Source organism: Lagopus leucura, unplaced genomic scaffold (assembly GCF_019238085.1).
Source record: "Lagopus leucura isolate 7727_CA_CO unplaced genomic scaffold, USGS_WTPT01 Super-Scaffold_73, whole genome shotgun sequence".
NCBI classification, from domain to species: Eukaryota; Metazoa; Chordata; class Aves; order Galliformes; family Phasianidae; genus Lagopus; species Lagopus leucura.
Genome location: NW_024962252.1, coordinates 58,947,416 through 58,973,773, shown reverse-complemented (window position 1 = coordinate 58,973,773; position 26,358 = coordinate 58,947,416). Strand labels below are relative to the sequence as shown.

General features: G+C 36.4%; 1 protein-coding gene across 1 annotated transcript in view; it reads left to right on the top strand.

Moving 5' to 3' along the window:
• PRKN (parkin RBR E3 ubiquitin protein ligase) overlaps positions 1–26,358 on the top strand; it is a 678,907-nt gene that overhangs the window by 406,381 nt on the left and 246,168 nt on the right. Inside the window, exon 7 of the mRNA XM_042894398.1 lies at positions 1,907–2,043. Within this exon, the coding sequence (XP_042750332.1) occupies positions 1,907–2,043 (137 nt within the window). The remainder of the gene's footprint in view (positions 1–1,906; positions 2,044–26,358) is intronic.

The following is a 26,358-nucleotide window of genomic DNA, read 5'->3' as shown; positions in this document are numbered from 1 at the left end:
TTTCTTAAGATTACATTGACTGGTGAGCCATGGGGACTTTTGCACGGTAAGGACAAGATAACTGCTCCTCCAGTTCTCTCTCTAATGATTTTGGGACCATTCAGAGCTAAAATTATACAGATCAGCTTCTCATTTTGCCTTACAGCTGTCTTTTTAAAATTGTTATTTGTTACATTCAGAACAGCAAGTGGGCAACTAATAAGGATTAGTGATGGGTAGGTTTTATTTAATTCCACTTCTAAGCTGCTTTATTCAACAAAATCCTTAGAACACAGGTTATATTTTTAGATACACCAACACACACTGCCATGAATTCTATACTCTAAAGCATGGATGAATAAATGTTTATATACAGTACCTAAAATTATTATTGATTATGCTTTCCTGTTGTATTCCCACATTGAGGGCTTGATTGTTTCCTGTTTCAATGGGTTTCCAAAGTATCATATAGCAGGATTTACAGAAGTTATACTAGTACTGTTAACTCTTATGATTTTATCGTAAGTTCTGCTGTATTGATGCATTTTAATGACTTCCTCATGGAGTAAAGTGAATATGTGAGAAATCCTCACTCGTTTCTGAGCAAACTCTTTAACATTTAACCTATTTTTATTCATTTTTGCCCACAGGCAAATAAAAGTAGTATAATATTTCATCATTGTTGTGGGAATCTCACTGTACTTTTCATCTTAATGCATCTCTTATTCTGTTTTTTGATCACTGATGCTTGGGGTTGATAATATTTCTCAAGGAAGAGATAAGCAGTATTGTACAATACTTACAGAACACGTGACTTTATAAGAGGGGTCATAGTCGTTACTTTGGGATTGACAAAGTGTGTCTATCAGAAGTTAATTGAGCTTAACTTATAGCAAACTGTGCCTGCAGTGGTGAAGCATTTCATGTGCATGTGATATTACTATCTTCCCTTTTTTTTTTTTTCCACCTTCTGTGGAAGTGGTTCTGAAAAAAATTTTTAGAGAGCTGGTGCCCCTCCTTGCTGTGGCCACTGCTGGGGTGTCATAGCATACACTCAAGCTCACAAGTTAAACTGTTTGTCCTCACTATTCCCATGTGTTCGTCCTCTCCAGTCCCACAAGCAGTATCCTGTCAAGCTTGAGATGTGCATATTTAGGTATCTCTGCGTAGGTGTCTGCATGTGTGGTGGGTGTTGGAGCTCCTATCATTGTCAGTGGATTTTTCATCCATTTCATCATCATGTGGCCCAGCAGTTGATTCAGCTTACCAGCTTACTTCAGCAGACAGCTGAAGACTAACTCCAGGCATCACTGAGTATGTTCATTATAGTGGGAATTTCTTATTTAGCCTGCAGATAGTTGCTTGTATGTGGCACTGAAGTTTGAAAATGTTGTTCCCAGTTGAATCAAATCTCCAGAAGCGGAATGATTTTGCTTATTCTTGCTGCAGGAATTATCTCCCTGTAGAGTTCTAGTCTCTGATTTGAGAGACTGAAGAGGCATTGTGGTTATCATAAAGTTCTTTATGCCTTCCTTAGCTGGTCACATTTCTCTTGTAACAATTTCTATTTAGTTTTACCTTCCAAAGTTTGACATTTTACCGTATGTGATCTTACCTCACCTCATACAAAGGTTTTCAGTTTCTAAGGCACTTTCCTTGTTTCAGATTCCAGTTTTTGGTGAAGCTGCAAGTTTCTATAAAAATTTCTCCTGTACTATATACCTCCTTCATGTTAGAAACAGTCTCTTTATAAAAATGTTATAATGTGCCAAGCTAAATTCTGGATTTATGTCCTTGTTTGTCTTGTGTACCACTACTGAAAAATTATTTTATATGTTAGGAATTTATTATGAAGCTTTTTGTGGATTTTGATCCATGTTATTTATAGAGTACTTGTTTATCATTTTTATTGTTCTGTTTTTAACAGGAGTCCTGTGCTTGTGTTCCAGTGCATGCATCACCATGTCATTTGCCTAGATTGTTTCCATTTGTACTGTGTGACAATGTTGAATGATCGTCAGTTCATCTATGACCCAGACCTTGGTTACTCCCTCCCATGTGTAGGTAAGTTACAGTGGATTTTCTTTTTTTTTTTTTAAGTAGTTTTTATTTCATATGATACCTACAGAAATTATATTGTTTAGGAGTTGTTTCATGTCATGGAGAAAGTATTTGAATATTGAAGTGGTTCTTGCTGGGCACATGAACTGGAGGATTAAATAGATTTTTTTTGTGTGTGTGTCAGTATTTTATAACCATGAAGTGCTAATTGAGGTTCAGCATTATTCTTCTAGTTAAAAATTTAAAAAAAAATCCTTGACCTCCACATTTCCACTTTTGAATGAAATAAGTTGTTAAGTTTCTTTGCCTGTCTTCAAGAGCTGATAAAAAAAGGACTGCAGTAGGAATTTTAAGTAGCCTTCCTGTTGGTGAAGTCATTGCTGCTAATTGTTGCTGCATTGAATGAAATGTAGATCACCCTGAGAAAGTGGTAGGTTTTCTGTTTTACCTGCATAGGAAACAAAAGTTGACATAAGTAGGAGATAAAGGCACTAAGTCTGGAAAATGTTTGGCTAATTGATTCCATTACACTGACTTGTGAACTTAAAAATTCTCAAAAAATTTGCTTTTAAGAAGAATACTTTTTTTTCATGTTGCTGTATCTGCATATGTGCATATTTATTTGAAGTGATGTGTAGTGGTATGAGAATCATTTTCCACTAATAAAGCTGGCTTTTCAGCTTTATTATTGTTATTTCCACTAATAGAAACTGGCTTTACCTGGTTGCTTGAACAGTTGACAAGAAAGAGTCAAACTACTACTTCAAAGAAAAGTGGTCAGCATTTCTGAAAAGTAGTGTTTGCTCACAGACGAGACATGCCTTAAGGACATTGGCAGTGTAGTAATAAGAACCATTAAAATTCTTTGTTATTAATTACTTTGGATGCAGTCTTGCGGTGAGCATTGAATCGCATTTCACTAGAATTACTTTTATGTGCTGTTCACCTGACTTATCTCACTGTACTTCTCTCCTCCCTCATATGCTCCTTGCTCTGCTACTGTAATTACATATAAAATTATTAATGTTGTATAAAGAAGAACAAGAGAACTTAGCATTCTTTCCTTTACCATTACTGTAGTATTGTGTAGTTAGTCTGTACTCTTAATCTCTTTTGCCTGCTTCTCCAAAACTTAATCAGTTTTCTACACAAATTAACTATCTACCTCATTGCTTTAGTTGAATTGAATCCATCCTTTTTCCCCCATAACTCATCAGTTCTCTGTTCTTTAGTTCTCCTTAGATTAATCTCTCAATTGTGCAGCCCACAACCCATCTTTTTCCTCTCCTGTAGGCTTCTTTGCAACCACAGGTAGTGCCATTTCCTTCAGTTTGCATTTGCACCTGTTACTTTAAATTAATGATCCTTCCCACCTCTTCTGCCCATAATCCATTTTTTTTAGTCATACTGCATAATAATTATAGTAGGAATTTTGCATGTATCATTCAACTCCAGTCGTTCAATTTGATTGTTTCGTCTGTCATTTTTCTTAGAGTGAGGACAAATTAGCAGAGATTTTTACCTTTTCTGTGCCTTACCTGTATTGAAATTGGGAACTATGGGAAATGAGCAGTAGAGACAAAGTATGGGTTGAGTGGAGAATGCAAAAAGAGAGTTGAAATGCTCAGGGATGTCATTTCAGTATTAGTGGGATGAAGAAGGCATGGAAACGAACTATGAAAGGGAGACCCTAAAGAATGTACAGACTACTTCTGTTTGAGTGAGATAGGGCTCAGCTGTATATCTAGTCTCACATTTCTTATGCTTTGTATTAAAACAGCTGAAAATGGGAATACTGAAGTACTGCTAATCTTCGTGTTTCTGAACTTCTCAAGTCAAAATGCTGTTTTCCAAATACAATAAAGTAGTAGTACTAGTTCTAGTAGTAGCAGCTGTGATAGTAGGAATAAGAACAACAGAAATGCCATACGTTTTGTCTCTTTTCACATCTATAAAAATGTTTCTTTGAAAACTGCCTGCTCATGTATTTTGACCCTGCCCTGGGTCAATCAAGTGCATATCTTAGACGCCCCTGAGTGCAGCACAGTATGAAAATTGAGTCATATCAATTGTGATACTGAAGGAAAAGCAGTGTAGTTGTGTCAGTACAGCATGTTGGACAACATTTTTGACATTGCTGATAGGCTGATGTGGACTGACAAAGCAAATACTACTTCATGACCCTTCCTAGTGTTTCTGCATAGTGTTTTTGATGCTGTCCAGGTGTGCCTCCTTGCTCTGAGTCAGCCTGATGATCTGTAAGAAGTACTGGTGTTACATTGTGCTGACATGCTTTGTGTTGCAAAGGTTCTCAGTCACAATCTCTGAGCATTCCACAGTTTCAAATTATACATCATCTAAGCCAAAAATTCATTGTTACCTCTGTCAGTTCTCTTTGATGAATTATCAATTCTGTATTTAACAAAAACATTTCTAAGCGTTATCTTTCCAACTGCACGGCAGGCTGAAAAGTCTGATTGGTGCTGTTATAACTCTACTGCTGTGTTTCTGCAGCCACCTTTAACCTGACTTTCTGGTATGCGAGATACTTAGTTGTTTCTAGCATTAGGTGGTAGTTGAGTTAAGAACTGATGACTAAGTTACCTGTTGTCGTTCAAGAAAAACATAAGGCTGAGCTGTATCACACCTGTGAAGAACAATTCACTGTTTAGCAATCCTTTTGCTCTTAACTGTTCAGTATAAAGAAGTTTAGCCTCCTCCATAGCTCTGCATTCAGCAGCTTTCATCAGCAGTGAATTCAATTAAAAAACATTCAGTACAGTATCCTGTGATTTTTCTTTTCTACTTACTGTAGCACTCATACTGAATAGTAGAAGATTGCATTTTTGCAATTCACAATCTTCATTTTTGCAACTGCAATTTGCAGTTTATATTTACACATGAGGAAAATAAAGCAGTGTTTGACACAGCTTATTCTAATTACCTCAGTGGAGCCTAAAATTCATTCTTCTTGACAGGAATGAATACCATGGGGCATGCCAAGAAATGACTTATTTCTAGCAATGGCAGTGTTGATTTAATACATGTTACTTCTAACAGTGCTTAAAACAAAAAATATATTTTATCTGAGCTTTATTGAAAGGTTAGATGTTGATTTGAGCCTGCATATAAATATGAAACAAAGTCGTACTTACTATAGCAGAGTTTGTGTTGCAATAGGTGACCAGGTTGCACAGATGGATCAAAAGCTCTGTCTCTATTAATTTGTGTATTTTACATATTACAAGCTAGTGGTGGAGTGGTACTTATGGTGTCTTGAGCAGGAAATAATGGTACTTTAAATTTATGCTTTGTAAAAATGATTTCAGTTTTCATGTAAGAATTGATTTATTTTAAATCTAGCCCATTTCTGCAAGGCATATAGAACTGTAGAGGAGGTTTTGTAATTAAGTCTAAATCTTTTGCACTTCCAATTAGTTGTGTTTATTCTAGTATTTTTGAAATAGAGAGATAACATAATGAACATAGCCTGCAGTTTCCATTAACATTTGACTCACTGTTTTGATTTTTATCAAAGGAATGTATTATCAAAGTGAGATTTTTATATCTTCTGTTGGATCGATCTGGAGTCAAAGCACAACAGAATAAAAATAAATAGCAGCAACTATAGTGGAGGGTCACTGTGACAGACAAGATCGGTGTTATGACGTGTATGGTAACTTGAACTGGTAAGGATCTAGGGAGTTCAGATAAATACTGCTTCTCAAGTAGGTTTAGTATCTTGCTTCCTGTCACACATAAGCCAGTAGGTGCATTTTGGCATTGGTGTTCATTTATTTTGTCTGATTGCACCCTTCCTTTTATTTGTTTTCTCTTATTCAGCTTAATTAAGCAGACGGTAGTATGTGTTCAAAAGAAGGCTATCTCATCTGATGAGCTATGATTTATCAAACTTGATAATGCCATAGTTGTATGTCATTCCTGTACAAAACGTGTCATTGGTGAGACTTTTGGGAAGAATAAAATTAATTCCTTAGTGCTTAGCTGCTAATCTAGTGCCAGGCAGCACTCCTCCAGCTGAGAACAGCCAGCATGGAGGGTTGCCACTCTGAGCACAGTAGCTCTGGTGCATTGATAGGATTAGCTGCTCAGAAAATTGTAGCAGCAACCCCATGGTTCAAGCTCAGTGTATCTGCTCAGAGAAAGGACTTAGGGATACGAGCTGGCTGTATTTCATTGGTCATTAAAATAAAAAAGTAAACGTTACAGATAATACTCTCTCTGCCCTTGTTAAGTGGCAACAGAAATCTATCCCATCTCTCTGTGTGGTGTCTTGTATTAATGAGGCTTCATGCATAGAAATTTCCATGAGTGGTGACCTCCAAGTATCTTTGAAATAATTAATAAGGTGCTTAGAGGGACAGATTTGCATATGCATGGAAGATCATTTGTGGTTATTTAGTTACTGTGCAGGGCAAAGAGTCTCATAGCATTACCTCAAAGCAGGAATTGTATACAAGCATACAGTTCGTCACCATATTTAAACATATAATTCTTATGATCACCATTTCAATTTTAAAATAGCATTACGGCATTATGGGTCTTGGTCCTCACAGATCTTTGGCAGAAGAAAAGTTGGTGAGGCCAAGGAAAGGCAAGGCTTAACACTGCTGTAGGCACTTTGCAAAAATATCTCCCTTTATTTCTTATGAGTAATCATATGCATGATGTATTTTAAATGAATCTGGATAAAAGATTCAGATCTCTAGATGCCTGTAAAACGCTGTTGTATCTGGAAGAAATCTTGTTTTACCACATATATATAAATATATAAATGAAATTGCTATCTGCTAATAAAAATGACTAAAGCTTTAAAGTATAACAAACTGCTTAAGGAGCCATATTCCACTGAAATGCAGTTGCTGGCAAATGTTTAAGGAGATATGTCTTAGGATTAAATTTTTTATCTCCATTGAATTCTATTTGTATAGTAATAGGATGTTTTTATTCCTGTGGAGGATGTCAAAGCAGTGGTGTATCTCTAGATCATATTTTAAAACCCTAGCAACCAAAATGAACAGGCAAGAATAAACAGGTAGCCTAAACAAAATTTGCAAGTAAAAGGAAAGAGGGTAACTTGTTTTTATTTGATCACTCCAATAGTGTTTGAGTCTTTTTTTATTAATAACAAAATCTCTAATGTGTTTAGGAAGTTTTATGTATGCGTGGGGTTTTAAAGCGAAGGTCAGTGGTCTCTGAGAACAGCCTTCTCAAGGATGTGCTGAGGAAGCAGACAGTGGGGCCTGAAAGAGTGCAGCAGTTAGTGCAAGAATCAAGGTGTACCTGGTATGGAGGCCTCAATATGTGAATCACTTCTGAAATATCTCTTCTCCAGTAACCCTGCTTAAAAGTATTTAAAGCAAAGTAGGAATTGACAATTTATTATTATTACTATAGGAATGAAATACAAAGGATTGAAAGCAGACACATTTGCAGCTCTTGGAAATTCTTAAAACTGCTCCTTAAATTTAATTAAATTAAATCCCTTACAGCTTTGTAATTTCTTGTTTGTGTGAAATATCTGAGCATACAGAAGCAGGTGTAGGAGACCTGAGAAATGTATTTTTGTTTTTTTTTTTACAGTACATCTTGGGAGAGGTTTTCTCTCACTCCTAGAAATTAATAAACTAGCAGTTTTCAGTACATTTGTGTAACAGCTCTAATTGTGTTTTTTCCAGCACTGTTCATGACAAGGAAAGTGCAGATATGCAATTGTGTGCTGTGTTTGTGCTCTTAAGGGGTTACCCAAGCATGTCCTTTGGCAGGACATTTGGCAGTAACTGACCTAGTTGGTTTTTTAACCTATTTTCTGGATGCTTTCTGTCATTAATTTCCCGTGGATTTGACTGAGCTCCATTTTCTAGTCTAAGGAGGGTATGCATGCCCACTGTCCTCTTTGCATCCTCCTAAGGGGAAAGTTGCTTATTCCTTCTGTAGGGGAATAATTCTGAAGGTGAAAGGGAATCATCATAGAGGGGCTTTTTACAGAAGTGGCATTGTCTGGAAGTGATGTGCTGTTGCTTTAATCTAAGACAAATTCCTGAAATGACTCCATTGCACTTTTACAGAGAGGTTTCCCTTCTTCCGTTGGTATAATTTCAGTCACGTTATTGTTTGTGTTATGATAGTTTGAACATACTGCGTTGACTTAAATGTTAGTCATATTTCTTAGTAAGAGGCAACGTCTGTCCCTTTGGGCTTACCACCTGTGTGACAAAAGGAGAAGAGAAGCAAGGGTGATGCAGCAGCTACAAAGTACACAAGAGATCATTTACTGAGTTTAAATTGGAACTGTGAGTTTTGTTACAGTGGTTTTCCTAGGAATGTATCATTTTTCTTACACCTCTAGTATGTAAATTCCTCTCATTTCCTTTCTTTTAAGTCTCTCCAAACTCTTTCTTGAAGATGTTAGAATGAGAAATGATTTTTTTTCTCTAACGTTATGCACAGAAAAAATGGCATAGATCTGTGCAGTACCCTGGTGGAGAGAGCCTTGCAAAGACAAGATCATTCACCTCCATGTATTATTGTATTATTTCTTAAAATTGCCAAAGTTTATAGGATGATACAGCTAGATTGCTTTCTACCCAGGTCTAGCGGGTAGAACTAACCTAGCCATATTCCAGTGCAAAGTTAGTTAGAGAAGGGAATAAAGAACTGTGGATAAACCAGATTTTTATTTTCAGATGGCAATTGAATTTGCAGTGGCTTCCTGAAGATCTTTTAATGGTCATCTGCATTAGCCTCTTGCCATGAGCATAAAAAGCCATGAACCTATAGTGTACCAAGCACTTTTTGGTGATTCTTTACTAGCAGAAGCATGAGAGCTACTATGTCTTTTGAGCTCAGAAAGTCACAGCAGCTCCTTCATTTTTATTTTCAGTACTGACTGAAGTTCAAGCAGCAATATTTGAGGTTTGTCCCCTTAAGTATTTGCCATGTTTCCATAGCTGCAGATTGCCAGCTCTGTATCAAAGCAGTCTCAAAATTTTTAGAATGAGTGACGCTTAATATATTTGATGCTAACACTAAATTCTTCTCTGGGAATAACTATAATGAAATCATACCACGTGATCATTAGAAAATGTGAGTTGTTATAATTAAATTCAGTGTGAGATATCTTGCTGTCGGTGTTTTTCTCCCTTATCTCTTCACTATTTTTTGTTGTGATTTATTTAATTTTTAAATTACATGGAGATGACAGGGCATATGTCTGCTCTGATTAGTATGTCTTAAAAGCAAAACATAATTAAAAGAAGTCTTGCTTAGAAATTGACTCTAAGAGCAACTGAGAATGATCTTTCAGAGCAGACTTTTTGTCCTGTAGAAAACTACATCCATTGTCAAAGTAAAATACAGTATTGAAACAGTGGCAGAATGTGTGTGTGTGGGGGGGGGGGGGGGGGCGAGTGATTACATGTCCAGCTGAAGTCTAAATTCTTTTTTGTGTAAGCTGGAGTCCATGAGAGCTTTGACTTTGGAAACGAAGAATGCTTGTTCTGACTGGAAGTGCTTCTGCCTGTAGTGGTTTATCAGATAATAATACTTGATGTGGGTGTGTGGTTGGCAAGTCACTTTTAAGCTTTCATCAAATTGAGGAAAAATTACCATCTATCAAGGGATAGTAGTATGTTGCTAGTCATCAACTTTACAACCTACTCCTTGAATTGGTTTTTAATTCAAACTGTTTTTTAATGCGTCTTCTGTAAATGCTGATTGGGATTTTAGAAAGTAAATTATTTTGACTGCATATTCTTGAAATCTATTTTCTGCAGAAAAACAATATTAGGAAAGAAGGATCAGCTTTTGAACAAAAACTTACTTCATGGCTGGGTCAAATTCAAGTCCCAAACGGCCTAGCACTAGTGCTAACATTTGAGTCCACGGGCATTAATGCCACTGAGGAAGATACTCTGTGAAAAATGTGGGTAATGTGAGTAGAAAAAAGGGATGATATACAGGGAACAGCAAAAAGTGGAGTCTAAAGGGATGGAACTGAAAGACATTAAAAAAAGTGTTGGTGACCATTCAGGAAATGAAAGAGTAGAGCTTTAAAGAGGGAGGATAAGTAATAATGCCTCCATCTTCTCTCACATTTTGGTGTGGATGGGAATTTAGCTGTTAATCACAGTACTTTAGTGGTTTTCATGTGGACTGTTCTTCCACAGACTGGAAACATCTTTTTTGCTCTAAAAATGTCCAACAGACTGTAGAAGTTGCTAATTTTTATAGCTGGAATATGCTCGAGGATTTTAGCTTATGCTTTTAGAATAGCATGGGGAGAGTCTGACCCGTCATGCCTGGATAACTGCAGATTTCCTGAGAGATTGGTTTCTGTGTGAGCAGAGGACTTCTTTCAGTGTAGCACCATCTCTTAAGTGGACTCTGAAAGCAGCTGCATTTGTAAGGAATCATTGATGTCTTCTACATAATATACTCCATAAATAAGCTGCTGGGACTAACTGTAGCACATTCAGCATGTGTTTAGTCTCTGAAGCCTTGTGATTAATATTCCCCTAGTCACTTTGGTCTCTCACATGGCAGCATGTAGAGCTGCTGCCACATCACAGAACCAGCTAAGGACATTCCCCTTCAACAAGGAGTTGGCTTTAATTAAATTTCTGTGTCTGGAAAGTGAAAATCTAATTTTCTTTTTGACATTTTCTATATTACTACTTAGACAAAATTATGAAAATAATTAATCCCTCTGAAGCAGACATCAGCATTATAAGGGGTACAAAAAATATTGCATATAAATAATACCACTAATCACCAATCTGTTATAATTTATTGATGTAAGTCCTTATTAAAACTCTTAATCAGATTTGTTCTTGATAAAGCAGATGTGCCAAATGATTGCACAATGTAGGTGCAAGTGAGGGTTATAAAAAGTAACATGGTTCAAACTGCCTTTCAATATATTTTATCTCTCCAGAGATATATTATAAGAAAAGAAAGAAATAGGGGGAAAGAGAATAAGGTTTATCATTTAGAGAGGAGATTTTCATTCTATATTGAGTTCAACTACAGTCCACCATAGTGTTGGCTAAAACTGCTGACAGTTAAACGATCTTTATGCAATAACTTAGTGTTCTCATTCTGGTCCTTGGAGAATCTCTGTTCATGTTCCAAAAGCCATTATTTCAGCTGTTGTCAATGGGTAGTCTTGTTTCCTTCCCTAAGAAAGTGGAAAAGGATTGAGTAAGCACGGAGAGCAAGCCTCCTCCTCATAGCTGAAGTACTTTGTGTAAATTGGAATAGGATAGAACCACATAATGTCACTTGTACTGATGAAATGCCACTGAGATGCAATCTGAAATGCTTTTATCACGCCCCTTCATACTAGCTAAAAAACAAAAAGTTAACGAAATCTGAGCACTTGCACGTTGCACTGTGTCATTCTCCAAGCTGATATGATGTAACAAGCTGGGTATTGGGTATACAATAGTTCAGTAGTATCACTTGGAACCTTGTGCCACAGGCCTATTTTAAGAACCGGTCTTCGCATATTGTAATTGCAATCCATCTGCTGGCCATTTGCTATGGTTGGGATTTTAGCTGGATGGTTTAGAGCTGCCATTATACAGAGTAGGTAAACAAAGCACTCATGCTGAGCACAAGTAGTTCAGAGAAGACCACAGAAACAGTGATCCAAATAAGTTTGGGTTGTAGATTCACAGGCTATTACAATAAGATACTAAATTATCAAGCTGTTGCTTATTCATATTTGCCAACTGTATGATGAGTCATGTATTTGAAAATAAGAATTTTTAAGACAAAAATATATTTAAACAGGTAGTGAGTTTTAATAATGTATTTTATTATAAGGAATTATCCTGAGGCTTACAGGTAGCTTTTATTCCTTTGATACCTGTTAAGTTTGGTCTAGTTTAGGAACATTTATATTTATATTCTAATTCTAAAAACAAAGTAGCCTCACTTTTTCAATAAAAGTAACAGAACAATAGCTTCTGCCAGAACATTTTAATACTGCTGAATTTACTGCAGTGCTGTATGTTTTGCCCTTTTAGTAAGTGTAAGGACACCATTGCCATTTGCAGAGCTTAAGTGGATAGCGAGCTAGAGAGAATAAATGACACCTACTAAGGAACTTCCGTAGTATTTAATTCAATCCAATTCATAGAAAAGGTAAGTTATCAAAGGTAAAGATATATAGTTTGTTAAGAATTATCACACTCACTGAGAGTTTTTGACTTGTGACTATGTGTTCATCTTACGTGTGACAAATACAGAACATTAGCTAAAGGTGTTAAAAACCTGGGTTTAGAAATGCATAAAACATCTTACTGGGAAAAAGGTATGCACAGCAAATGTGCACTGCTTAGTTATTCCAATTTCCTTCCTTCCTCCCCTGATTGCTTCCTTACTTCCTTGCTTTTGTTCTTTCTCCTTTTTAATTCAAGAATAAGCCTATCACGACTCTACATTATTTCTGTTAATATAATTTCTTTTTCCTTTTTTCCTTCTTTTTTAGAGAATCAGAATCTTTTTTCTGTTCTTGCTCTGCCAATTCCCTTTTTGTCTGCCTGTCTTTGCCTCATTTGGTGATCACCAAATGCTGCTGTCTCACTCTCTAATTCTTTTCCATCTCTTTTTTTCTTGCTCTTCTTTTTTCCTTTTGTCTTTTTTTTTTTTTCTTTCTCACCTTGTCATGCCTTTCTGTATCCTCCTGCCCTCTTTTCTCTAATTGAAATTCCACTCACTCTTGATCTGTTCTGTAAGGACCACAAAGCAGTGAGGACTCTGGGCAGATAAAAAAGCATGGGAAATTGACTCTGGAGGTGGAGTAATGTAAAGAGGTCACTTTTGAGGATCAGTTTTACTGTCTGTGATCACTAAGAGAAGGGCAGTTGGGACATAGGTGAGACACTTAGGTCTATTGGCTGACCTTCTTTTTTCCGTGTCTCTCTGTGTTCTATGTAGAACAGTGAGTTGTGAGCAGGAATATTCTCAGTCACTTGTTGCATCTCTGATGCTGTGGACTGCACATCCAGTGGCCAGAGAGATCATTGCGGCAGTTGCAGATTAAACTCAGTCCTCTATGATGCTTTGGTCCAACGGAACTGCCTGGACAAAAAAATCCTGTGTCAGAAGGGATGTTTGGTTTTTTGGCATCTTTCATTACTTCAGCAGGATTTCTGGCCAGCTAAAATAGAAACTGAAGCACCAGAAAGTTGAAAAGTTCTTTTGTTTTCTTCGTACTCCATTTGAAAGTTGAAAAAGTGCAATGCCAGGTACAAACAAAGCTCAGCTTGTCAGTTAAACAGGCAGCCTGGCACAGTCAGATTTTGTTTTTCATGATCCATTGCCCCAGGTAATATCCTCTGTTTATATCATTGCTGGAGGAAGGCTGAAATTATGGAGGCGTTTTTAGTAATAACTGCTAGCAGGGAGACAGTATTTACCAGAGAGTCTGCAGTGAGACTCTTAGGTAAATAATAAGCATTTTAGAAAAACTATCTAATTATGTATTTAATCGCTTGGAGCCATTCCAGTCACTTGGGAAAATGATGAGCGTTTTGTAAATCTGCCTAATTATTTATTTTTGAAGGAAGTTGTTCTAGCCTCTGGGGTAAGTAGTGTGAATTTCATGACTTTCCATACAGAACTGTTTTGCTTGAGAATGTCAGAGGTTTTAAAAAATAATAATAATAATAATCAAGAGAATGGTAAAATATTAGCAAATACAGAGTTTTGTCTACTTTGGTCTCTGGTGCTCCTGTATTTCTCTTAAGGGTTCAGTCTTGACTGTGCTTTAAAATAGCCATCTTTTTTCTCAATGCAAAGAAAATCAGGAAGTTCAAGCAGCCATATTTGTAGATACACTCTGAATGTGGAGTTTGGAGGCCACAAATAAATCAGAGTAGCTGTATTCAGTAGTTATTAAAAACCATATAACAGTTTAGGTTAGAGACTGCCTGGTGTCCTTGCAATGGACGTGACAGTTTTCTCTTTCAGTTGTATGAATAATTAATCACTTTCACCATAATTAGTTACTAGCAAGAGAACTGAATGTCTGATATATATCTGTCAGAATTAAAATTAGTTATTGTTTAATAGTGTATCTGTCAGTCCACAGGAGTTATTTTTTTTACTAGTGTATGTTCCTACCTCCATCAGTTTGTGCTCTTCCTTTTTTTTTCCTCTCTTAATTTATTCAGGAATTTATAGAGTAATTTCCATCAACTATCATGAAAGCTAATCTGAATTTACTTGGTATGACTGTATTCACTATTTTTCTTAAGTGTTACTCATGTTCCTCAATAAATAGTTTTTTTAGAAAGCTAAACTTAATTTTCATGAGAAAATAGTTCAGGAGTTTTTACAAATAGTTTGTTTTCCCTTTTTAAGGAGAAGTGGAATTATTTTCGTAATAAATGTAGTAAAAAAGAATTATGAAAAGAATCAATTTCTCAACATTGTGTATTTATCCACAAGGCAAATTAAGATTACTTCTGAACATACAAAACATTGCTAGCACTTTGAGTGCTTTCTTTATTAAAACAGATGTAGAATATTGCTTGAGAAAAAATATCAACAGATTTATCTGGAGAAGTATCCACAACCACCTTACCACCTCCTGACTTACATAATTAACAGCACATGTTTAACCCAGTTGCTTATTACTCAAGTGCTTGTACTTACATTTGGACTTGCATCAATTGCCTAGATAGCATCAATGTCATCAAGCTGGACTAATTCACTAAACTGCTTTATTATTTCTAAGTAAACCAATTTTCTCTGCATTTTTTACAGCATGATTGGAAATACGTCCTATCCTGAAAAGCATGTCGCTTCTGGTGTTCAGAAGGAATCCCTCACAAACTGTATGGCTATCTAGATGTACAGAAAGCATAATACTAGGATTATGTGTACTGGATGAAGCTCATGAAAGCATTTTCCCACCTTGTTTCATTCCTTTTTATTCTATGTCCCAGTTTGGCAGCATTCTGTAGTAGACTGCTGTTTAAATGCTGGATGTATAAATCCAGGTTGCTAATGATATTTGGAAAAAAAAAAAAAAGTCCTATTTCATTTGTATTATTCTAATTTTGCTTGCATAACAGTAGGCATTCACAGCGTGTGTAGATATGAAAGATTATATGATACCAGATTTCATGCTCTGAAACTATGTACAAGACAGTGTGGTTTAGTTCAAATAGGAAGTTCCAAGTTTAAAATAAACCTCAAATGCTTTAACCTCTGCTTTCATTTTAGCTGTACTGATGAAGCATAGGTGTTAAGTAAAATCTGTCATGGGAACGAATTTTTTTCTAGTATGGACAGGCTGTGTGCTGATTTTATTCCCCAGATGCCTTACGAAGTGTGGGTGTGTTCAACAGATTATGACCGTGAAATTCAGGACAGCCATTGCTCATCTTGCACCAGGAGAATTTCCTAAGTCTACCATGATCCTCCTATGGCTGCAGTGTGTGTGCGTGTGTGTGTGCGTGTGTGTGTGTGTGTGTGTGTGTGAAAGTCACTTTCTCTGCATCTCTCAAAGTTGCCATAAGGTGTTGATAAATACTTTGCGCAGACAGGAAAAGTAGGGTAACTCTAGTGATACTATATGCTACATAAGAAATCTTGTACTCATACTTTCATTATTCTAGAAAACAAGCCTGACGTGTTAACCAAGTTGTTTTCTCAAAGATGATTACTGGCTTCAATTACGGTAATTAAAAGTATCATATAATCCATATAATCTCATAGGTTAAATATTTGAAAGCAACTGAAAGTCTCAACTTCTTTTTACAGGAAATCCTTATAATACTTAATGTCTCGATGTTCTAAAGCAATATTTATCATTCTACAATTAATAAAGTTACATGTATTTAAAATGTGAAATTAGCTACCCTTCTCCTAGTGAAAATAATGGGAGCAGTTGATGGATGGATCTTGGTATTTGAGATTTTAAGATAAATTATTCAAAGTTTAAAATTCTTCTCCCCAAGCATTAGAAGATTAGGTACGCATTTGAATTTTGGAGTTGAAAAGCAACTGGAATGGAGAGAATGGTTTTAATCTTAACACTGGAATTCATTATAATGAACTCAGCCCAGTAACACAGTACTCCAGACTTTGAAAACTTGGGCTTTGGTGGACCCATGTGTATGTGAGGAGCTTCTTGACTAACTAAATAGAGACCAGGAAAGCAAAGACTTTTTCTTTAATAAATTGTCTCATCTTAAATCCACATGTTCCAGTAGCATCTATGCCAGCAATAAAGAAAAAAATGAGATAAAATCTGATTCTTAGAATTGAGAAGCATGGAAGAGTCTTATGAATGACAATTCATTATTTTGAGAATGTTGTAAGCATAAAATGTTCTTTCGACCATATGTCGTGATATATCCAAGAAACCTGAAAATATGGTCTGGTATCTTTTCTAGTTTCTCACAGTTCTTGTGGTATGTGATTCATTTTTAGTTCACTCTTTGCTCTATTTTGGGAGGCAGTTTTACATCTGAAATTAAGGCATAGTACATACAATGTGACATATACAGTATGGTATTGTTTGCAGCCAGAAAGTGTATGCTAATGTACTGGGAAAAAAAATGTACTAAAATACTGAAAAAAGTATTATCTGGAAGAGATAATACTGCAATCTTGGCTCATTTCAGCCACCTACTTGCAAACTGCTGATCTGACAGCCTGTAGGCAGAGACTTAAACCCAGAAATTTTGGGCAAACCCAAGCAGTGTGTAATGATTTACACCTGCAAAAAGTAGTCCTGATTCAACTTGTTCTGCTGGCGTATTTACAAAATGAACTGAATGTACTGAGATTATTCAAGATTGATGTTTCTGATCTGTGGCTGTCATGATTCATGTGTGTATAAATATCTGCATTTCCCTTTTACTTTACATCATTTAACTTTATCATGGAAAAATTTTATTATGGAAAACTAATGCAATTCAAGTGCACAAGTATATGTTAAGAAAGTATTTAACTTAATGAGGTAAATTTAACATCATCTAAATTCTGCACTGGCAATTGTTAAGATACAAATCAATTAAACTTTCATGAGTTTTTCAATCTGTTAGTAATGTCTTCTCACTGTAGTTTTAATCCAGTCACCCAACTGTGTATGTATATATAATGATGAAGTTGTTATAACTGAAGTCAGGAAATGAATACAACCACAGTAATCATTTTTAAGAATAGTATATTATTTATTTTTGTTTAAACATGTATTCTTGAGAGACAATTCTCTCAAGCAGATTTTTTGCACTCTTAAATTGTGATTAGGATCTTCCCATACTTAGATGCCCCTCTCTCTTCCTTCCAAGTTGTGAGAGAAAAGTAGCTTTGCAATGCAAAAATATTACTTTGCATATTGACCACGGAGGAGTTTTCATCTTGTCCTGGGAGATGTAAGATCTTTCAGGCTTCTTGAGAAAACAATCCTTTGCTATCTTGCTTTTCTTACAGCCTTATCTCACTTTGTTGAAGCCAGAGTTGAAAGTTTTACTACCAGGACATTTGTTCTATTTCCATATGGATAAACGGAAACTTTAAACTTATGTTCATATAGAATTAAAGTTAACTATAATACATATTGTTAGCCTATAGATAAAAACTTTCATGTGTGACTTCTCCCAAATACCACCCTTTGCAGGTTCATTTCTGCTCCTGCTCAGTTGATTTGAATTCTTGAAAGAGGCAAATCAAATTGTGTGGTGCCACATGGATTAGATATTCAGATGTTCACTTGTAAACTATATGGCTACTTGCTGCTGTAGCAACTTTGTCCAGTTCTCCTGTCTTTGTCCCACCACGATTTAACAGGAGCTCCCTTAGAATTCCTAACCTCTGGGCAGTATCAAATTGCACTCTTCAGTACAGATGGCAGGAGAAACATTTTTGCTTGCTCATATTAGGTCTTTCAGGAAATGCAGAAGCACTGCTAAAATTAAATTCTTTGTAGAGTTGGGCTGGGCAGTGTTCAGTGCTAGGGCTCTGCAGATTAGAGATATCTTGCAAATCTAAGGAATGAAAATGGAAATATACTCTTAGGCAATAGTCCTTGATTTCCATTGGCACATAGTTTTAGCTCACAGCAGACTTTTAGATCATAACAGTTTTTATATGCTGGAAATCTGCTTTGCATAATTTGAGAGGTTTTTCAAAAAAATTATCCTGTTCCTCTCCCTCAGGGCTCTCTACAATTTGAATCTCAGTACTAGGGGAGCTTGCCTTTACAAGCAGATGGATGTGGAAAAATAATCCGAATAAAATCTGTAAAACTCTTTTTAACATTTTATAGAAATATATTTGTAATATATAGAATACAGGGTGAATGATGGGATTTTACTGCTTAATATTCTTCAATTTAGGATGACTTTCATAGATTCCTCTTAGTTTTGCTGCTGTTTACTTTATCCATTACAATCTCCTGTTATGCTTTTTATGTAAACATAAATATTGGTGTATATGATGACTAATATGCATATACAAACAAATGTAACACATGTCTTTATACTCACACGGACATATAGGTGTATAGATAGGTATAACTTTAGGGTTAGAAATTTTAAAAATGCCTGAAAGAGCCATAATATTTTGGCTCTGTGCGACTTCAAATGAAGTGATTGAATATGATTTTTATGTTACATTATAAGAAATGAACCACTGGCTAGTAAGACACTAAAAGAATTTAACATCAAACATAAAGCATGCATATGCTGCCAGTGGATTGGTTACTGCAGGAATTTCTGCCTCTATATTTCATGATTTCTTTAAATTGCATTTTTGCAGTTTTTTTTACTGTGGAAGCTAATGTTCTGGGGAAAAAAAAAATGTTTTTTATTGTAATGTAATGTAAAACTCATAGAGATAAGAAGATGAATAAAGGTAACGTTAGAGATTAAAAAAAAAGAAATTCTAAAGGAAATATGTACAGGGGACTCCAGACAATAGAAGAACCTGTAGCAGAAGTTGAGTCTCGGCTGAAGGAAAAAGGCATGAAGTTGGTGCTGTCTCCTTTTTTCATACTTCTTTTCCCATAACTGTGTGGAAGTGATGGTTTCCCCATCTTTGGGAAAGCTACCACATAGGTGATACCCGCTGTCCCTCCACTTTTAAACTCCAACTTAAGGTTAAAGCTACGGAGTTCTCTCAGGCCTCACTTTTCCCTCCTCCATAGCTCCTCTGCAGCTGCCCATTCAGTTATCTTGCTTAGACTTAAGTGTTCATTTACTTTTTCTTCTACCTTATTTGGCCATTCATTTTTCTTCCTTATTTTTGTCGTATTTCTTCTTAATGACACTTTTCCATGCTAACCTCGTGTCTCATTATTTCTTTTCATGCTTCCTGTACTTAAGAGCTGTCTGGTTTACTTAGCAGGGATTTGTTTGCTAGTCTAACTCAAAGATGGGTTTATTTGTCTTTACTGTAGTAAGCTTAAATCCTTACAAGAAGTGAAAAGGATAGTTAAAAAAATCAAGGCAGGAACCAGAAAAAGATGCATTGTAGAAGGCTCTAAGAAAGATTTTAAAAGCCAGAAGTTCAGCAAATAAGATACAGGAAAAAAAAAAAAGTGTGAGGAGATGACTTAAGCAGTGCGTAAGATTGCAAGACTTAGAAGATGTTCTGGATGTCTCATTAAATATAGCTGAAGAACAGAAGCAGAACTGCAATGCCATTAGGTAGTGTGAGAATTAGATTTGAGATAAATACAAGCACAAGGAAAAGCTGGTAGAAAATTATTTTGTCATCTAATTTTGCTGGCTAGTGAGAATCTATATGGCTATTAAACTCTGATGGTTAGCATCCTGGAAACCCTGCTGAAGGACACAAAGAGATAACAGTTATTAGAAGTGAAATGGGACACAATAGCTCTATTAGAACCCTGTTTCTAATAGTCCTCTGCTCTCTGAAGCGGTCAGCACGGCATCTGTCTGTTTCTTCACTGTAAATGGCTGAGTATTCTCTGCAAATAGTGCAATCAGCTACATTACTGATAATGTTCATAAAATCCTTGGTGTCTGGGAAAGGTCTTTTGTTACTTCAGATGTCTGTTCTAGGAGCAAATACTGTACAGTTGTAACAGATTCTGCTGCATGAGGCAGTGCAGTTTGACAAAGCAGGATGTCAACTGTTAATGTCATGACTATGAAGCTGACTTTCAAATGCAGTAAAACTGTTAGGAATCTGAATGTCTGAGTTATTCATAAGTGTTCTATTTTGTATTTTTACTTTGAAAAAGAATGCTAATGACAAATGGAAACATCAGTGAAATATGTGATCCTAATAGAATTAACTGCTGGGAATTCTCTTGACTTTTTTTTTTTTTTAAAAAAAGTGTTAAAAGTGGTTTCTGAGCATTTTGGTTTTGTGTGCCCGTATATGCAGGACATTATTCAAATGTATTTCAGGTTTCTTAGGAAATCGCTTCAAAACTTGCATTGTTGTTTGTGGGATCAGACCTTCTGACTGCTCTGAGCATAAACTGGAAATAGAACTATTTCTGTTACTTTACCACTCTTTTTTCCCTGAGAAATTGTATTGTGTCTGGTCACTGTACTGAATTTATGGAGGATTTTATATTGGCTTTTTAAATACTATTTTTTATTCAGAGGTTCTTAGTGGATATATAGTACCAAAACTTAAGTTTCTGGATTAAGCATACCATACAGGTTTGCAGAACTGGAAGTCTGAAGTGATGGCAACTTGCAGATAAATCTACAAAGCAGCAAACAGCTTAGTGCTCCAGAAGCAGTGATACTGCTGGTCACTGGACAAATGCACCTTGATCAAAAGTTACTACAACTCATAAGAGAGAATCTGCCTGCAGGACAAAAAAATAAGGTTAATAAAGCCATTCAGTCTCGAAGGAGTCTGTGCTGGTACATCTTGCTCTGACTAGAGTGTCATGTCAGTGTACACACACTGTGAAGTCCTTTGGTCTTGCTTCTTGGCATCAGTTTGTGTACAGAGATCTGGCCTGTTCAGCTTGCTGTCCCTATTGCAGCATTTCCTTGCAGGCTTATTGGAGTACTTGCTGGCAAATTTGGTTTCAATTATTTCGTTTTAAATTCTCATTTCTTCTCTGTTACGTCTTTCATACTTTAATGTGGTTTGTCTTTTCACCCTTAGTCTGTTGAGATCTCCTGATATTGTCTGTGTAACGACACAGTCTTACCACTGTTTCCCTCTCATGTAATTGTCTTTATTTGTACTCTGCTTCTTTCATTTTCCCTGGACCCATCCTCCTTTCTTCCATTTGCCACTCATTTTATGGGGCTATTTCCCTTGCATTCCTGATTGAACTTCACCAGTTTTCTTTTCCAGACACTCGCTTACTCTTAGCAGTAAGAGGTATCTAATTTGCTTTCTATCCTTAAAAAAAATCTGTTGTCCAGTTTTACCTTTCATTCTGTTCCTGGGCCTTGTTATGCCCCTTCCCTGCTTTTACCACCTGTACTCTAGTTACGCACATTGCATAGGATTTTGGCAGTTGGCAGTCAGCCTTGTCTTTTGAATGATATCTTTTGAATGAGTCAGAACCCCCAGAGTGAATGAAACACAGCTCCGTTTGGTCAGGCTGTCTCAACAGTTGCTGATCACAACAACCTCATGCAAATTCTACAGACTTGGGACAGAATGTCTGGAAAGCTGCATGAAGGAAAATGATCTGTGGGGTTTTGGTCAGTGCTTGACTGAACATGAACCAGCAGTGTGCCCAGGTGGACAAGTGACCTGTGTCAGAAATAGTGTTGCCAGCAGAAGCAGAAAAGTGATCATCCTCCTATACTCTCTATTCCCTCTCTACAAGAAAGACATTGAGGCAGTGGAGCATGTCCTGAAGGGTAACAAAGCTTGTGAAAGGAAATGTTATAGTTCTCTGCAGTGCTCTGAAAGGAGGCTGTGGCAAGGTGGGAGTCAGTCTCTTCTCCCAGGTAACAGCAATAGGACTAGAGAGAATGGCTTCATGTTGCACTAGGGGAGGTTCAGGTTAGATATTGGTAAAAGCTTCTCTGAAAGAGTGGTCTGGTGCTGGAATGAGCCTCCCAGGGAGTTGGTAGAGTCACTGTCTCTGGTTATAGACATTTTACTAAGGGATGTGGTTGAGTGAGGAAATACTGGTGGTAGGTGGATGGTTGGACTAGATGATCTTAGAGTCTTTTTCCAACTTTAATCATTCTGTAATTCTAGTGTTCTCTTATTTAGGAGAGTATAAGTTTCAATCATAGAATTCCATTTCCAGTGGATAAACATGGCCCTGACACTGCTCCTTGGTAAAGGCGTTCCCATCTGTGTGTTTTCCTGGGTTTGGGGTGGCAACTTTGCAGGAGAATTGGGTGTTTTATCTCCTTTCTCTTTCCCCTCTCCAAAATTCATTATTCTCTTTCTGACGTCTATTATTTAATGTTACCTTCCCTTAATCATTGTTGCCACCTTTCCACTTGCTTGGTATGTGCCTGTTGTCAGAATGGGGCTTGGGGAATCCATCTGGGAACCCATGCTGTTTTTTTGAGAGTACAGACAGTAAGCATGCCAGCACTAGCAAAAATCTCTGTCCTGTGTATATCTAAACTTGTCCAATGATAAACTGTTTTACAAGGCAAACTTTTGCAGATGGTTTCTGTTCTTGTAGCTATGGAAGGCAGCGGTCAGGTGTGGCACTTCTTCAGTTTTTACCATTAACTGTGAGAAACCATGAGGAGATTTCCCTTGGGTTTGTGATTCCTGGCCTATCAACTGGTATCTAAGAGTTAACCACTGACTAAAATGTTTCTCACAACTGGGAGTTTAAGGGCTGCCCTTGGTGAGGATTCTTTACAATACATGAGAAGCTCTTGCATCCATCTTTCTCTTCAACAGAGTCCCTTGCTTGCAATAATTTAATTTGTACTCAGAAAAATCAGGTGGTATGTTAAGAAACTGGGTGGATAAGTGCTATATGAAAGTAAGTGAAGAGACTGTAGTAAGATCATTTTTAGAATGTCCCACTCCTAAGGCATAATGTCACTTGTGTCCTAAATGTCTTAGCTGTAGTTCAGCTTTTTCGTTTCTATGCTGCCATTCTGCTGATGCAGGAAAAGGCAATTGCATTACCTTTCCCAGTGACTTACTGTGGTAGTAATTACAGATGTGATAATATTAGATTCTAGATGTCCTGCGTTATGACAGTTATGATTGACTTATCGATGAATTCATTAATTCAGTCCAAGGACGGAAATTTAAATATTGACTTCTTTTTAAGTTTTTCACATACAGACTTGACCAGCTGAAAAATGTCTTAATGCCTAATTTACAGGTTTTTTTTTTAATTCACTGGCTTTTCCAGACTTATTAGTTTCAACGATTATTAGGAAATAAAAGTCAATTAGCACTTCCAGTATACACAAAGAAAAGATATTTTCCCAAGGTGTAAAGGTGTTACTTGGTAAAATTGCTAGCCAGTCACATCCTGTCAGTATCTAGGATGTGAAAGATTTGAATACAGCTCTTGTCTGAAAAATAATGAGGAAATCAGTTCACACTTGACATACTGCTGTACATCAATAAGCAGAACTTCCCAGTATCATCCTCTGGAAAGCACTGAGATGTGCTGGGCTCAGTTTTGTGTTGTGACTTCATATGTTAGAGGCACACATGCTTTCAGCCTGGTTCCTGCTTTTGTGCAATTTCATAATTGATTCTGGCTGTTTCCTCCTCTTGTCTGTGTCCCCTTCTTTTGTCCTTTGGCATTATTTTTGTATCAACGGAGAAGAGAGAAGCTTTTCAGGATAAGTCCTTTGGCAAGGGAATACAACATGGCAGCTTCTGTCTTTGCTTGTAACTCAGTTTTATTGTTTGGAAAGATGTTTGCTTTTCTGAAAGGGAACTGTCATTCCAGGTGGATTTCCTCTTCTCTCTCTCCCTCTTTCTGGACTAGCTTTCCTTACTCCATTGAAAAATAGACACACAGTGATGTTCGTATCTTGGCAGCTTTTACTTCTGCATCAATCCCTATTCATGCTGGCTTCATTAGAGAAGACCTGCAGAAGGTAACAAGCTCTTAATTAATGTTGAGTTAAAAATTGGAAAGAAAAAAAAATAAACCAAACCCTTGCCTTAATTGGGCCAGGATCGTAAGAGCCAGCATTTAACTTCCACAGAAATGAGTCACCATCATGAACTAATGCAAGTAGCAACTGTTATCTTGTCACAAATGAAAAGATATACAGAGGCAGACAAGATGATATGTTATAAGGTCATGCATTGAGAATGAGAATTAAAAAAAAAAAAAAAAAAAAAAAATTTGCTGTGATTAAAAGGAGGAGCTGAAAAATATCAGGGAAAGTTTTAAATAGAGCACTCTTTTATGTTTTGTTTTGATTTTTTTTTAATGAATTCATATGCATGTGTGCTAAAAGAAGCTTATGATATTTTTACATCTCAGTGGTTATTTGCCTAAGTATAACAATAGCTATAAAATATACTTTTAAAACACATATACAAAGACTATTAGGGATCTGCTTTTTAAAATTAAAGACTTAGTTTTTCTGAGTTCTTCAGAATTATTATAAACTGCCTATCATTCAACCAAACATGCAAAGCAGAAGATGTGTTTTATTGACAAAAGGATAAGAAAGATAAGACGTTATTACTATCACTCTAATAATGAAGGAGCTCTAACCTTGTCACATGCTTGGCTATGAAAGGAGATTTTCACCTTGATATAATCCTGTGGAAGACTCTTCCTATAGCATTGCCAAAGACTGTTTTTTCAGACTGAATGTTAGTCATTATGTACAGCTGAGTTTTATTAGCTGTAATGTAGAATGTAAAGAAGACATTAAGAGGTGGACTCTCCACTTTTGAACTTATCAAGTAATTTACATCTGTAGTGTTTTATATCCACTTCAGAGTTATAATGGGTTGCAGATTTAAAAAAAACTGGAGCCTTGCATCAAGTCCTTCTACTCTCTTCCTTTCCCAGTGGAGGTACATCTGAATGGCTTGACAATTGCAAAATCATGTTCAGTCCCAGCTGTGTGGAAGAGAAACACTAGGGACTGCATTTTGTTTTCCTGTTCATCAGTGTCAATTTGCAATAGTGCTACTTGATTCAATTTGAGATACTCAAAATTCACCCTTTATTTTGATGTAATTAAATAGCAATCTGCCCATGTATTCTGTTGCCTACGTTTAGCTGAAGTTAAGAAAACAGTAATACTGAATTGCTACTACTGCATGCAATGTTGCAAAAAAATAATTCAGTGACTTGCTGGAGAGTCGGAGGTACAAGCTTGAACCTTGTCCTGAGCTTTTCTTCTAATGCCACCCCTTAACTGGGAACCTTGCTATTTGAGCAAGGAGACTAAAGGCTTCGGGATGCAGCATGAAACATGTCACATTACTGTGTGTCATTGGCTACAGGGATGGACCTGATTTTTGCTACCTCTCAGGCCAGTAGTCTAATCGACTTTTTGTTCCTATGGAACATTTTATTCAATAATTAAAAGCATTTTAATTGAAATATTTGATAAAAAATTTTTAAAAGTCTACACAAATCTTAACACATTGACTATTTTGTTCATGTAAAGATCACAGGTTTCCCCCAACTACTGAGTCTGTATTAAGATATTTCCTCTCCTTCTAACTACATTTGTCATTGGAGATTTCCACCAAATTCCATTAAATTCTGGTACTCTGCACAGTAAATAGCCATGAAAACACCATGCTTCTTAGCACAAATCCTCAATCCCCTGCTAACACCTTATATTACAACCGTCTAATTACCGTGTTCTGCAGTAACCTTGTGGGACTTCCATAGGTAATTAGAACTCCAGAGCGTTTCTGCAATAATCCGGTAAGGACCTCTTAACTAGAAAGGATTATGTGATGCTAATATTTTTGTACCCATGTGTTCTTCACAGTTAATTGTTTCAATTAATATTTGGCAGCAATGAAGAAATTCATAAAGGCTCGTAAACACACAATTCTCAGGAAACTTTTGAAACAAGTGAGTTGTAGTTGTGGTTGTTTAAAGATACAGGGCTCTTCAGAAAAATAGAAATGTCCAGTATGTCAAGCTATAACAAAAGTAGACTTTTATATTGCTTCTAGAGACATGCTTTAGCTGATCCGTCCCTTCAGTAAGAATGTAGTATTTGGGTAAATTCTCATTCCTTTTCTTCCAAGTTTTATCAAATAGCTGCGGATGAAGAATACTAGAAGAATAAAAAGCATAGTGCGTGTGCTCTGATACTGCTTTACAGATAAGTCTTTGATGACAGAAAATAGTAGGTTAAGCTTTCAAGATGATTCCTTGATTCTGGG